This window comes from Carlito syrichta, unplaced genomic scaffold (genome assembly GCF_000164805.1).
Source record: "Carlito syrichta isolate Samal-C Ts95f unplaced genomic scaffold, Tarsius_syrichta-2.0.1 Scaffold303626, whole genome shotgun sequence".
NCBI lineage: Eukaryota > Metazoa > Chordata > Mammalia > Primates > Tarsiidae > Carlito > Carlito syrichta.
The window spans coordinates 702,177-716,923 of NW_007247722.1; the positions used below are offsets into that span (position 1 = coordinate 702,177).

Here is a 14,747-nt window from a genome sequence, read left to right on the forward strand (position 1 = left end):
CACACACACACACACACACACACACACACACACACACACTCCAACCTCACTCATACAGTAGAGCAATAGAGAAGTACCAAGACTCAGTGAGCTCGTGGGGACCCATCGTTTTCATTTTAAAGTCATAAATCTCTCTTTTCAGGAGTCTTAGCTTTTAAAGGGGGCAAGCAAGGCCCCAGAGAACAAGGGTGAGGCAGTGGTGCATCACCAGCTAAGGCTGGATCTCTATTTGTGAGGGCTGCTCTATTAGATTATTCCGCCTTATTCTTTCAAAGACAAAGTTTCTAAACCACTTCCAAGCATTTGTAAAACAAACACTGCCACCTGCCAGCAATGTTTGCTTTATTCTGAAATTGCTATATTTACCTTGAAAACCACAAACTGTAAACAAGGGCACCTGATCAGAGAAGATCTTCAAACTGCTCACTCACTAAATCAACACCTGGGAAGGAAAGGCAGTTGACTTGGACTTGAATACACAATGTGCAAATCGATTTTTTATCTAAAACTCTTGGTAGTAGCTTGAATAAGTTAATGATTATTAAGATTTATGGAGCCACACAAAGACTTTCATAAACAAAATATAAGTATTGTTAATCTGTTTAATGCTCAGAAGAGAGAAAAACAAGTAAGGCCCACCTACCATAAACCATAGAAGTACAATTTTAATCCATGCATATTTCCACTTTAAAAATATACATATATATAATATTCCTCCCTTCCCAAGGGAGAGACTTTATTTATGCTATTGAGTATGTAAGAACTAAACTGACTTGACATCTCAATATGCCTAATACCTGACATGATAAGAGAGGATGAGGGGAAAAGGGAATTGATTGGTTTACTTAAAAACACCTACAGTTTAATCCATTGAGTGAACCAAAGTTTCAGTTCCACAAATAGTCCATACTTCTCACCACAATGAATTCCTAGAAATGTATTACAAAAAGAATGCATTGTCCAAAGGATATTCTGTAAGAATAATGTGATTAGGATTAATTTCCTAAAGAATACAAAGTTAATAATGAATATAGCTTAATTAGAAATACTCAGCTGGGTGTGGTGGCTCACACCTGTAATCGTAGCACTTTAAGAGGCAGAGGCAAGAGGGTTGCTTAAGCCCAGGAGTTTGAGACCAGCCTGGGCAACATAGCAAGCCCTCATCTCTACAAAAATTTTTTTTAAACGAGTTGGTCATAGTGGCACATGCCTGTAGTCCCAGCTACTCAGGAGGCTGAGGCAGAAGGATCTCATGAGCCCAAGAGGTTGAGGCTGCCATGAGCCGTGATCTATGCCACTGCACTCTAGCCTGGGCAACAGAGAGAGACCACGACTCAAAAAAAAAAAAAAAGGAAAAGAAAAGAAAGAAAGAAAAGAAAAAGAAGTACTCTAGAATTTTATCATTTATAAGAAAATATTCTGTAAAAATGATTACAATATATTTCATTGTATTATCATAAGGAGTATTCTTTTTTCTAAAAGTAGAACTGTATCATACAAATATCTGAAGATTACCAAGGACCTTCTTATAAGGATCCAGGAAAGCGATGAGTTGAATAAGTAAGATCTTTCTCTAGCTCCCCACACAGCCAGCCTTAGAGGTGAAAAAATTCACAGAAATGTAGACTGAGGAGACTTACATTTTTTTTTTCAGTGAAGTCAGGAGAGTATTTCTGGATCTACTAAACTTCTAACCACCCCTAAAACTGGTCATGCTATTTCATACCTCTGTTCCTCAGTCAGAAATGCCTCTTCCTCCTTAACCTACTCCTCTCTACCAGGTTAACAACTGCCTATTCTTCCTTTGAATTCCAAAGCCAATCACCATACTCTTCTCTATGCTTCTATAATTTCTTGTGTTTAAAAGCAGCATAGCTTGTGGTTAACGATCTAGATTCTGATTGCTGCTTGCTTTCTTCTAGACGTATGACCTGGGGCAAATTACTTAACTTCTCTGTGCCTCTATTTCCTCATCTGTAAAATCAGATAAGATAGTGAATGTTACTCCTCCTCCCAACACCCATCCTCTTCTTCCTTGAGGTAGTTTTAGGTTGGCACATGACTGGTCCACTAATTACCATGTTCCTCAGCCTCTTTGCAGGAAGAGGCAGCCATGTTTATTAGTTTCCTGTGGCTCCCACAACAAATCAACACAAAATTGGTGACTTAAAACAACAGAAATTTATTCTCTCACAATTCTGGAGGCCAGAAGTCCATTGTGGTATTGGCAAGGCCATGTTACCCTCTGAAGGCTCTAAGAGAGAATTTTCTCTTGCTTCTTACAACCTCTGGTGGCTCAAGGTATTCCTTGGCTTGTGACAGCAAAACTCCATTCTCTGTCTCTGACTTCACAGGCCTTCCTCTCTTTGTGTGTCTTCTTCTCTTATGTCTCTTATAAGGACACTTAAAAGACTTGGGAATCATCTGCATAATCCAGGGTGATCTCATCTTAAGATCCTTAATTTAACTACATTCACATAGACCCTTTTTAAAAATAAGGTCACACTTACAGCATCTGGATATTAGGACATGGGCACGTCTTTTGTGAGGCCACCATTCATCCAACACACCATATGACTATGAAATATAAGTGAGAGCAATTTACAAAATTCCAGGTGTCCTCCTGAAAGAAGAATCCACTTTCTCTGGATTCCTCTTACCCCTTTCTACTAACTGGCAAATGGTGACTACTAGAACAACTTTGGAAGCCATACATTGAGAATGACAGTTTCCCAGATAGTCCTGGGTCACTCACATAGGAATTAGGAGGAAAAGAAATAAGTTCATAGTTTATAGACCATTGTAGGTTTTCCATATGTGGGGGGCTTTTGGGGGGTTTGGGGGGGAATTTCTATTATAGCATCTTATCCAATATATGAGAATGATAATAATATTTTAGCAAAACTATATCTCTCATAGGGTTGCAAAGGATTAAATGAATTAATAGAATATGAAACAATTAGACTATTACCTGATATATAGGAAGGACTAAATAAATAGTACTTATTAGTAGCAGTGATAGTAGAGTACCCTTATTACGTTCAATTAATATCAATTTACTTGTTTATCACCTGCAGAAGACTGAATGTATTGGGATAAGGGCTTGGTGCTGGTATCTCATATTATACTGAAAAGAATACCAAGCACTCCATTACTGTTTAAAGAAGAAATGCAATTGACTGCTGTGTACCAATCATTACCCTAGGAACTACTTTAATAAAAAGGTGCATATTAGGCCTGACAAGACTAGATGTCCTTCTCCACAAGCACAAACCTTTCAGACCAAATGCTATCTTAATTGAGAAGCTTTCTCCATCACTCACAACAAGAAATCAAAATCTCCATCCTCCCACACAATACATTCACTATATCTTTTTATTTAGCCCTTATCACTTTCTATCTTACGTTGTAATTATTTATATACGTATCTTATCTCCCTCATTAGATTGTAAATTCCTTGAGAGCAGCATTCATTTCTGACTTGTCTGAACTGTAGCAACTAGTGCACATACTATGTTGCACACAGTGTATATACAATAAATCTCTGCTAAATGTTATCCAAGATCTTACACGGTGGAAAAACACCCACTTCAAACAAGCATACCTTCCTGCCTACTAGCTAGGTGACCTTGATTGAGCATGTTACTTTACTTCTCTGAAGTACAGTTTCCACATTTGTAAAATGGGAAGAATTAAATGGTCAGGCAGCAGTGGTTCACGCCTACAATCCCAACAATTTGGGAGGTGGAGGCAAGAGTATTGCCTGAGTCCAGGGATTCAAGACCAGCCTGGACAACTTGGAGAGAACTTATCTCTCAAAAAAAAAAAAAGAAAAGAATTAAATAAGGTAATAGGGAGAAAGGCCATTATAAGCACTCAAAGTTAAGAATTTTAATATATAGAACTTTCTATTCGTGGAAAGAGTAGTCTTGCCTGTTAAAATACAGAAAAGGGATATTTACTCAGTACTTACTAGGAATTTAGACACACAACTAACTTCATATACAATATGGATGGGAGATTTTTACATATGAGCCTGAAGCTCATGAAGCTTGGTCTATGGACATGTGATGAGTAAGTGAGGGAATTGGAGAGTCGTCCTTACTCCAGGGCTCCACACATACCACAGTTGTTCATTTTCTGCCCATCACTTCTTACTTTTATGGGAGAGAATTGAACCTCACAATTAAAGTTGCAAATCAACAAAATTCATATATCATTATATTTTAGACACACAATTACTTATAATTTAGACACAAAATTAATTAGCATAATTACGAGTGTTGCCTTAAACAGCAATTCACAAGACTTCCAAAGCAGTCCTATTTCATCACTCAGATCCACAGCAACATCCCTCCAGTAGAGACTAAAATATTTTAAATTACACATGCTTTTTAAAATCCTGACTAGCTTCAACAGGAGAAGCAAAGAAGCAAAACAGTCTGTTTTCACTTCATCCTTTGGCCCTTCTCTGAAACCTTACCGAGGAGAGTAAACTTATTATTCAATTTCCACTACCACTTAACAGTTTAATAACAGCAGGTTAGTAGTAGGAGTTGTTAACAGGATGACTTACCACAAATACACAGGATAAACACAGCAGTAACATTCAACTAGAATTTTAATGATTTTTCAGTATAACACACGTAATTGCTGACTTGGAAATCTGTTGCAATTTCCTGAGCTTCTTTGAGTAGCAGCAAAACACAAAATACCATAAACTACTAAAATATCTTCACTTAATACATGTAAGAGATATTTGCACTACAGATATGTTAGAATGCAATGTGTGACATGGGTGAACTTAAATTAAGAGGTGTAGAATATAAGACTACAATAAACTACAAGTTGCTTTATCATAAAACAACTAATCAAACAACTGTGTTACATATTGAGTAGACATAGACACAAAGAAACCATCTGGGGACAGAACTGAAATTATATTGCCTTTAAGAAGTATTATTTTCTAGAATTTTTTTTTTTTTTTTTTGAGTTGGAGGGCAATGGCATGCTCATGGCCAGCACAGCCTCGACCTGCTGGGTTCCTGCCATCCTTCCACCTCAGCCTTCCAAGTAGCTGGAACTACAGGTGCATGCGACCATGCCTGGCTAATTTTTGATTTATTGCAGAGATGAGGTCTTGCCAAGTTGCCCGTGTGGGTCTCGAACCCGCAGGCTCATGCAATCCTCTCGCCTTGGCCTCCCAAAGTGCTGGGATTACAGGCTGAGTCACCAAGCCCAGTCAACTTTTTTCATTAATTCAACAAAAATAGAGTCAGCACCAACGATATGCAAAACACTGTGCTTGAACTTGGTGATTCAGCAGAGCACAAAGTTAGCACAGTTTTGACTCTCATACAGTTTATTCTAATAGCAGGTCTTTCAATTAAAGAAGGGTGTAAAAATTCTGAGCATGCACAAAAATGTGAACATGGGTCCTCAGGCCCAAGTTCACTGACAACTGCAATGAGAGTTTCCAACATGCTGACAGCTTCCAACCTCAAGTTCCTGGATCTCTCTTTGTCTCTGCATTAGGGCTTTTCCTGAAACCTAGAGAAAGAGCAGGAAAAACCCAGAATGATAACGTCCTCAAGGGCAAACTGAAACCCACGGAGGATGGAGTTGGCTCTACCCTTTCTGTCCTTGGGTAGGGGATTCTGAGGCATGTTCCGCATGGTTTCACTGATGGCTTCAGCGGAACTGAGCTCCAGTTGCCCAGAGTGGTGGGCATTAATGCATACATTATTGCCCTTTCTTGCTTTCAGCTCACTCTTCCCCAATTCCTTGCCCATGTTTTCTGAGATCACCTCCCAAATAGATTACCTCCACCCAGTCTTCCAGGGTCTAATTTGTATGCACCCCAATTAATACAGTCGTGATCTATTCCTCTTTAGATATATATGTTCAACAACACTGGAATCACATGAAATCAGAGTATCACAACACATATCTTTTATCAACTTAACAAATTTCAAGCTGTCATAAGGCTGGGAATTTGAATAAACAATTTGAATGAGAGTAAACATCCAAAAAGAAAAAAACCACACAACAGTTTGGCAGGCTAGAACACTGGACCAATGCAATAAGATGAAAAGTAACATGCTCTCCACTTGGTTCCAAAGAACCATACACAGCACAAAAGGAGGGAAATGAGAGTCCAGAGACACAAAAGGAAGTTTGGATTAACTGACAGCTCCAGGTGAGTTAGGGAGTCCAACCCAAGACTCTTGGACTACAAGTATGGCTTTCAAAAATGAGGATTCTTGTTCGCTGAAACCCAAGTATACTGTGTGCAGTTATTTCTACACTGCTCAGAATTAAATTGGCAAACAGAAGCATGACCATAAAATAAACAAGGCAGTATAATGAAGACCATAAAAATCCCCAGAACAATTTGTAGCTGGCAAAAGTTTAAAGCACTAAAAATGAAGACTATAGAAGAAAAGATCATCAGTAAAATGGTCATTCTAAACAAATACCTAAAAGGCTATTGTGTGGAAGAAGGATTAGATTTAACTTATGTGACTTTATAGGTCAAGCAGGTAGATTTTTCAGGTGGGCCAAATTCAATAGATAGTATGGCACAGTGGTTAAAAACAAACAGTTCTAGAGTCATGAAACGTGGTTTCAGTCCCAGCTCTACCATGAATGAACTTGGTGACCTTAAGCTGGCCGCATAACTTCTCTATACTTCACTTTCTCAACTGCAAAATTGGGAAACAACTTCTACTTCATGGGGTTATTGTGATGACTCAATAATAATTCCTGAGAAGCCTCCAGCACAGTGTAGCTTGTATTAAATGCTCAATAGTTGTTCATTGATTACAAATCTGAAATAGCTTCAGTCTTCACTTTTTAAAAAATGTATACTAGCATCAAACCTAAAGACACTCAATATAGCAATTATTAAGCTGGTGGAGTAGCTATTTGACATTGGTTCATAGTGGGAATCTTTGTGTTAGACAGGATCAACATGTGTAACTACAAAAAAGTCAAAGCAACTACCTAGCAAGAACATTGTTTCAGTTATGTGCATGAGTGTATAACCTCCAGGAGTGAAGGTTTGAAAGGTGAGGCCTAGCCTTCAAAATGACTTTCCTGAATTACCTGAAGAAAAATGAGTTAAAGAAATGATTTTGCCAGTCTCCCCCCGATTCTCCCCTACCTACTTTAACATTGCATTGCACAGCAAAGAAATTCTCTCTTTTAGTTCCAATTCCTGAAGTATTCTGACTTATAACTTCAAATTGACTGTGCTTGCCAGAAGTGGCCCCTTGATAGGCTCAGTGGATTATGAAATAGTAAACTAACAAATGATCACAGAATCTCAGAACTGGAACTTTCAAGACCAAATGGCCAACCCTGAGAAGTACTTAATCCATCAAGAGAAGGGGCTGTCTTCTCTTCCCTCAGCCCTTCAGGGAATAGGTTCTCCCAGAGTCTCTGGTTTCTCCATTACTTTGTGTTTTATCACCCTGGAGGTAAGCAAAAGATGTAGCCCTCGCTTGCTTGAAGCTGACTTCTCCTCCTAATAGAAAAGGCACATATATGCAGACTTTTGGAAAATAATATTAAGAAAGGTTTTCTAGAGAAAGGGGGAGAAGTGTGCAAAGGAACTATAAAAATATATAATCAACCAAAATAACTTCCATAATTTAGTGTGAGGAAAGGGGGTTAAATTGTATAGCAAAAAATAAGACCAGTGATAAACCATGTTGATGCGATGTACCCTCTGATACGAAGCAAAAAGAAGGGCACTTAACCTCTGTGATATTCTTCTCAAAACCTTAACTCCAGTCAAACCATGACAAAAACATCAGGAAGACACAATCTAAGGGACTTTCTATAAAATGCCTGGCTTGTACTCTTCCAAAATTCCATCATCATGAAAAACAGAAAGAGTTACAGACTACAGAAGACTAAGGAGACACGAGGACTAAATGCATCATGGGGTCCTAGATGGGATCAGGAACAAGGAAAGGACATTAGTGGAAAAGCTGGCAAAATCTGAATGAGGTCTGGATTTAGTCCATAGTGACATACAAAAAGTAATTTCTTCATTTAGACAAATGTCCCATGGTTATGTGGAATGCAAATCACAGGGGAAACTGAGTGGAAGGGAACTGTCTGTACTCCCTTTACAACTCTTCTGCATTTAGTCCAGTGTTACAGTTTATCATTTTAAAATGTGGATATTTGATCATTAAAAGAATTTTACTCACTTAAAACCACAGTGCTTCTGATAATATTAATCTGACTACATGGCTTCTATTAAAAATAGGTGTTTACCAGGTATTAAGGAACCTTTGGAAAGTGTTAATTTAGTTAGTGTCCTCTGTTCATTAGTGAGGAAATGTGACACAGTCAAAAGAACATTTCGCCAGGCTCGGTGACAGCCTGTAATCCCGCGTCTTTGGGAGGCTGAGGTGAGTGGATTGCCTGAGCCCGCGGGTTCGAGACCCGCCTGGGTGGCGAGACCTCATCTCTACAATAAATAAAAAAATCAGCTGGGCGTGGTAGCACATGCCTGTAATTCCGGCTACTCGGAAGGCTGAGGCAGAAGGATCGCCGGAGCCCAGCAGGTCGAGGCTGCGGTGGCCGGGAGCGGCCACTGCACTCCAGTCTGGGCGACAGAGTGAGACTCCAACTCAAAAAAAAAAAAAAAAAAAGAACATTTCAATGTATAATTGTGTGTATTTGGGAGAATCATTTTAACCTTTTTAGAACTTTGGTGCCTCATTCCGAAAAAATTGGAGGAGTTGTACTAGATTTACTTTTAATTGCCTACCAGTTCTAAAATGTTATGATTCACTTGAACAAATCATAGTGCAAGTATGAAAAACAAAAATCTGGCCTAACATCCAGGATCTATAAGGAACTCAAATGAATCAACAGAAAAAAAACAGACAAACAAATAACTCCATTGAAAAGTGGGCAAAAGATATTAACAGACATTTCTCAAAGGAAAACATACAAGCAGCCAACAAACATATGAAAAAATGCTCAGCATCATTAATCATCAGAGAAATGCAAATCAAAACTACGATGAGCTACCAACTCACCCAGTCAAGACGGCTATCATTAAAAACTCAAAAAACAACAGATGTTGGTAAGGTTTTGGAGAAAAGGTAACACTCATACACCATTGGTAAGAATGTAAGCTTCCAACCTTTGTGGAAAGCTGTTTGGAGATTTCTCAAAGAACTAAAAATAGAGCTGCCATGCAACCCGGCAATCCTACTTCTGGAAATACACTCAATGGAACACAAATTGCTCTACCAAAAAAACACCTGCACTCATGTTTATTGCAGCACTATTCACAATAGCAAAAACATGGAACTAAACTAAATGCCCATCAAAGGTGAAGTGAATAAAGAAAGTGTGACATATATCACAATGGAATACAATGCAACCATAAAGAAGAATGAAATCATGTCCTTTGCAGCAACATGGATATAGCTGGAGATCATCAGTCTAAGTGAATTATCACAGAAACAAGAAACTGAGTATCACATGTTTTCCCTCATAAATAGGCACTAAACATTGGGCACATATGGGCATAAGGATGGGAACAATAGATTGTGGGCACTGCTAAGGGAGGGGAGTTAAGGAATACAAAGTCGTACATTGAGTACCATGCTCACTATTGGGGGTGGGGAGAGAGCTTGCCAGAAGACCAAACCTCACCTTCACGCAATATACTTATGTAACAAATCCTTACATGTTCCTTGTGATCCTAAAATTAAAAAAAAAAAAAAAGCACGAACAGAAAAACAAAATATTTTTAAATTACTTGGAGAATATCATTTGGCTGAGGCAACAGGAACTGAGGTGCAGTGGAACTCTTGATATGTTTTGTTTCTTTACATTATCTAAAAAGTAACAATAAGGGAGGGTGCTCTGGAAGCTTGGCAGGGAGTCTGGAAATGTTGGGATAGTGATATTCTGGTGGGCAAACCTATGAAACAGCAACGACTTGTAAAGTCAGAAGAAACTGGGGAAAGACATTCAGGCAGAGAGTGGTCTAAGGCAAGAGCTGTAAAGGGCAAACTATGCAAAAGGCTGAGGCATTTGGAACAGCACCATCTGCTCCTGGCTGTTAAGCTGTGAGAAGACCAGGGCAGATTCAAGCCCAACTCAGGGAATTCTCCTCTGAGGATCTGGGGGGATGGGGTTCGATGTATCATGGAAGAAGGGTTGTGACTTTAAGATAAAAGGGAGCCCTAAGTCCTCAGTTAGAGAAGACCCTCCTTTTCCCATGGTGAGTGTAGTAAGATAATGGTTTCGTCTTAAACTGGAGGTAAAAAAAAATGAGAGCATACTGGCAAGAATAATGACCTTAAGCTTTGGATTACAGGAAAAGCAGGCCTTCCACCAGAGGGATGGTGTGCCTGAAAGAGTGATTCATGCTTTGAACCAGAGCCCAGTGAATAATATGAGACCAAGTAGCTGCACATAATTGCCTAGTGGGTACAAAGCTGTTACCCCAGCTTCCCTCAGATACACTAAAATCATCTTTGCACTTTAAAACAATTATCTTCTCTGGGAAAGAGGAAGAAAAAAAAGGCACCCACAAACCCTACATGTTTATCTTTCAGAGATTACTGGGTCTTTTTTCTGACCAATAGAGGAGTAAGATTCCCCAGGCTCGCAGCAGTGAAGTGTGGGCACTGATGGGAACCAAATTGTATCACATGATCCCTTAAACAGTTCGGGTATCTCATTCAAAAACTTCTATTGACTATTTTGGAGGGTTGTACATACTATGGGTAAAGCACAATGCCTGGGAAACACAAAAAAGAATAAAATAAAATCCTGTCCCTGAAGAGGCGATAACTTAAGAATAGAGTCAAACATGTTTAATGAAAATATATTATGACTATTATAAATTAACTATCATTTGTACAATCACTTAAAATGCTTTTACTTTGTTCTGTGGAAAGATTTTCAAGAGTTATAAAACCTTGTGTGGTAGGCATTGTTGTTGTTATCAACTCCTATTCCCACTAGTCAATGACAGATGTCCTCTGAGGCTCAAAGCAGTTAGGTGACCTACTTAAGATGACATAGCCAGGGCACAGTACAGTCAAAACCTGAACGTCATGCTTTTCCTGTTACAAATGCAGATTTGTTGTCTCAGTTTGCTTTTAGAACTTTTCTTTTTGTCTTTAATGCCCTACACTTCATAAAGGCATGTGTATCTGTGGATTTGGTTTTATTTACATCACTACTCTGACCTCAGTGTGCCTCTTCCAACTGGGGAATAGAGTTTTTACTTCAGTTTAGTGCTATCCCTTCACAGTGCCTCTCTCCCATTCTCTCTAGTCTTTCCTTCTAGAATTTGATTAGATACTGCTGGACCTTCTCAGTCTCACCTCCAAGCTTTCCATAACTCATCTGTATTTTCCTTCTTTGTATCTTTCTGGGCTGCATTCTGGGAGATTTCCTCGAATCACTTCTCCAGAACACTCATTCTCTCCTCATCATTATATAATGTGCTAGTTTATATTTTTCACCAGAATCTACCTGGTTTTTTTTCTTTCTACTATCTGTTCTTCCACTAGTGTTTCTTTACCCTCTTTTATCATTTAGACCGTGTCACATACATGAAATGCACTGTCTCTGGCAGGTTGTTCATGATTATTAGTAGCCTACTTGCTACAGCTGCTAGCCCTCCCCCACGATAACTTTATCCTTCAGTCCATCCTCAGTGTAAACTGGTTACTGCAAGAAGAACTCACTTGCCCAGGGTTAGAAAAGTGTCCCTATTGAGTAGTTTTGTGGGTGTTTCCAACAAGTGTTTATCTTCCATAGCATGTCTCATGCCAATTTTTCTACTTGGGGAGAAATTTGGGTCTCTTATAAAGTGACCAATTTAACTCAAAAAATGTTGATTGTGCATGCTACTTTCTCTGCATGGTTCTGAGCTTAGAGGAAATGAAATAAATAAAATATTCTTATAATAAGATATTGTATATAGAGCGCCTATCACAGAGAGTGAAACATGGTAAACAATTACCAAATGCTAAATATATCTCTTTTCCAGTGCAGTGAGCAGCACATCTGGACTCAGGCACGTGGCTCAGAAGAATCCCCTCGACTCTCTACAGTTTTTTATCCTTTATTAAGGCTGCTTTTCACCATTGTGAGAAAGAATACTTACACAGTGTTCAAGATAAATGCTGTTTTAAAACCATTTTATCATTATAAATACACACAAATTATGAAATTGATTTGAGCAAGCTCCTAATTACTGGGTTTAGCTTTCTATGATTCTTTGCAGATTCCATTAATCCTTCTTATGTAACAGTTGAGTATCAGTCTCCTACTAGGACCAATTTCTCTGTTTAGGAAATTATCACATTACTTCTAAAATTATACTTAGAAAGGAATTCTAAGACAATTGCTGCTTTAAAAGGTAAGCGAGCACATCACCGTCACACTCCTTGTCACACTCCTTGACAAAGATACAGATCTGACATAAAACATAAAACACATAATATAACTTTCACAGAAATATATAAATAAGTATTATTTGGCTGCATTTGCTATTGGCTTAGAAAGTTGCCTTTCACAGCTAGTTACCAGATTTCCTTTCAAAAGATAGACTACTGGCCTGCAAAATAAAAATTGAATATATTTCTTCATTGTAAATGCTTCAATGTGTAAAAGAAAAAAGTGGAGAAATTTTTAAATTTTCAGTGAACATATTTATATTTGATAGCTCCACTCTGAATAATTACTTATTTTAAGACACAAAAAATAACCCACCCTCTTAGCTCACCAACTACAAAATTGGCATGTACATCTTACCTCTGAACTTCTTGGGAGGGTTGGCAAGGTCCCCGGCCTCTGGGTGTACCACACATCTGTCATCCACTAATCTAGAAGGAAAAACGTGTTTACACTGTTAACGTCATCATCTTCATAAAGCACAGATTGCACATGGATATTGTATAACTACTACCTGAAAGTTCTAAGACAATTCTTCACTTATAAACCTTTTAGTAATCATGCCTCTATAAAAAGATTTGGTCAGTTATAGAGATATTAATTAAAGAAAAGTTTATGAAATGGAAAATAGGAAACATTCCTACAAAAGTAGGAAACTAGTTACATAAATCATGACATAGACAACCCATGAAACATTATATGGCTATTTAAAACTCTATTCAGTGAAATGCACCGGCCTACAAAATGCTTATAATATATTGTGAACATAAGTGATAACCAATCAATAAGGTATCACACATGCTTAAACACATGTGTGAGACCTTCTCAGTCTCAGTCTCACTGCCAAGCTTTCCATGACTCATCTACATTTTACACACACACACACACACACACACACACACACACACACACACACACCCCTCTACATGCACACATATAAGGACTAGAATACAGCAAAATATTACAAGCAGTCTCATCATTTTTTTTTCCTCTTTTTTAATGCATGTATATATGTTTTACAAGGAATTGTAAGCTTCTGAGATCAAGCTTCTGGGGTGACTACAGAATAGGTGGTGATGGCTACTCAGCTTGCATTCAAAACCTGGTTGAGCCACTTCCTAGCTAGGTGACATCAAGCTTCCTTCTTTACATTTGGGGGAAAAAAAGACAAGAGTACCTACTTTGTAGCACTGTTAGGATGAATAAATGACTTGATGTTTTTAACTGTACCTAGTACAATTTCTGGCAGCTTCTGTTTAATTGATAAATAAAATCAAGGACCTTGTCTGTTTCACTCTTTACCACACTGTCTGCTTCTAGATGAGTGCCTGGCACATAGCAAGTGCTAGTCAATTGATAAATTGCCTTTGTAGTTACAAAAGCATGCTTAATCTCTATTAAAATATTTATAAGAAGCAATTTGTAGGACAATTTCAAGACAGAGAAGCTAAATATCTAAATTGAAAGCCAGGAGGCATGAATCTCCTGCTCTAAGAGAAAGATCTACCTACCAAAGATTCACTGACATTCATTTATCCACTAAGTGGTAGGAATAACTGGGGTTTTTTTCCAGAATATTGTGAGAATGCATGTGAATTAATTACATGTGTTTGATTCATTTAAAGGAAGATGCCTAAGTTGCAACTCTCTGTTTTTTAAAAAAATAAAAATAGAAAAGTATTAACCAGATTCACTACCAAGCATAAGCTCAGCACGGAGTAAACTCCTTGAACTAAAATAATCAGCCAAATCAAAATGAAACTTTTGGTTCCTGGTTTATCTAGTCACCAGAAGCAGACACTTCCTATATCACTAGATTTTTCTATGGGATCCAATTTACACAAAACAAAATGCTAAAATGATCAAGCAGTACAATTCTTACTTTGAATATATATACAAATATGTGTGTGTGTGTGTAAATATATATGTGTATATATAAATATATATGGGTATATATAAATATATATGTATGTGTGTGTGTATATATATATATATATATATATATATATATATATATATATATATATATATACATATATATATATATATATATATATATATATATACACACACACACACACACACACACATATATATATACAGATATATATATATATAAAAACACATGGGAGCGCTGGCAAACTGTCATGGGAGTGGGGGTAGGGTGGGCGCGTGTGTGAGAGTGTGAGGGAGGAAGATATATATCTCGCGCACACACACACACGCACACACACAGATAGAATACCTAACCCTGAATTGCACCCCACATCTTTATAATAATAATTTTTAAAAGA

The 14,747-nt window shown here is 37.9% G+C and overlaps 1 protein-coding gene across 1 annotated transcript in view; it reads right to left on the reverse strand.

The window, feature by feature from the left end:
- Positions 1-14,747, reverse strand: part of ITPR2 (inositol 1,4,5-trisphosphate receptor type 2) — a 496,128-nt gene that overhangs the window by 438,251 nt on the left and 43,130 nt on the right. The window contains exon 2 of the mRNA XM_008058785.2: positions 12,814-12,884. Within this exon, the coding sequence (XP_008056976.1) occupies positions 12,814-12,884 (71 nt within the window). The remainder of the gene's footprint in view (positions 1-12,813; positions 12,885-14,747) is intronic.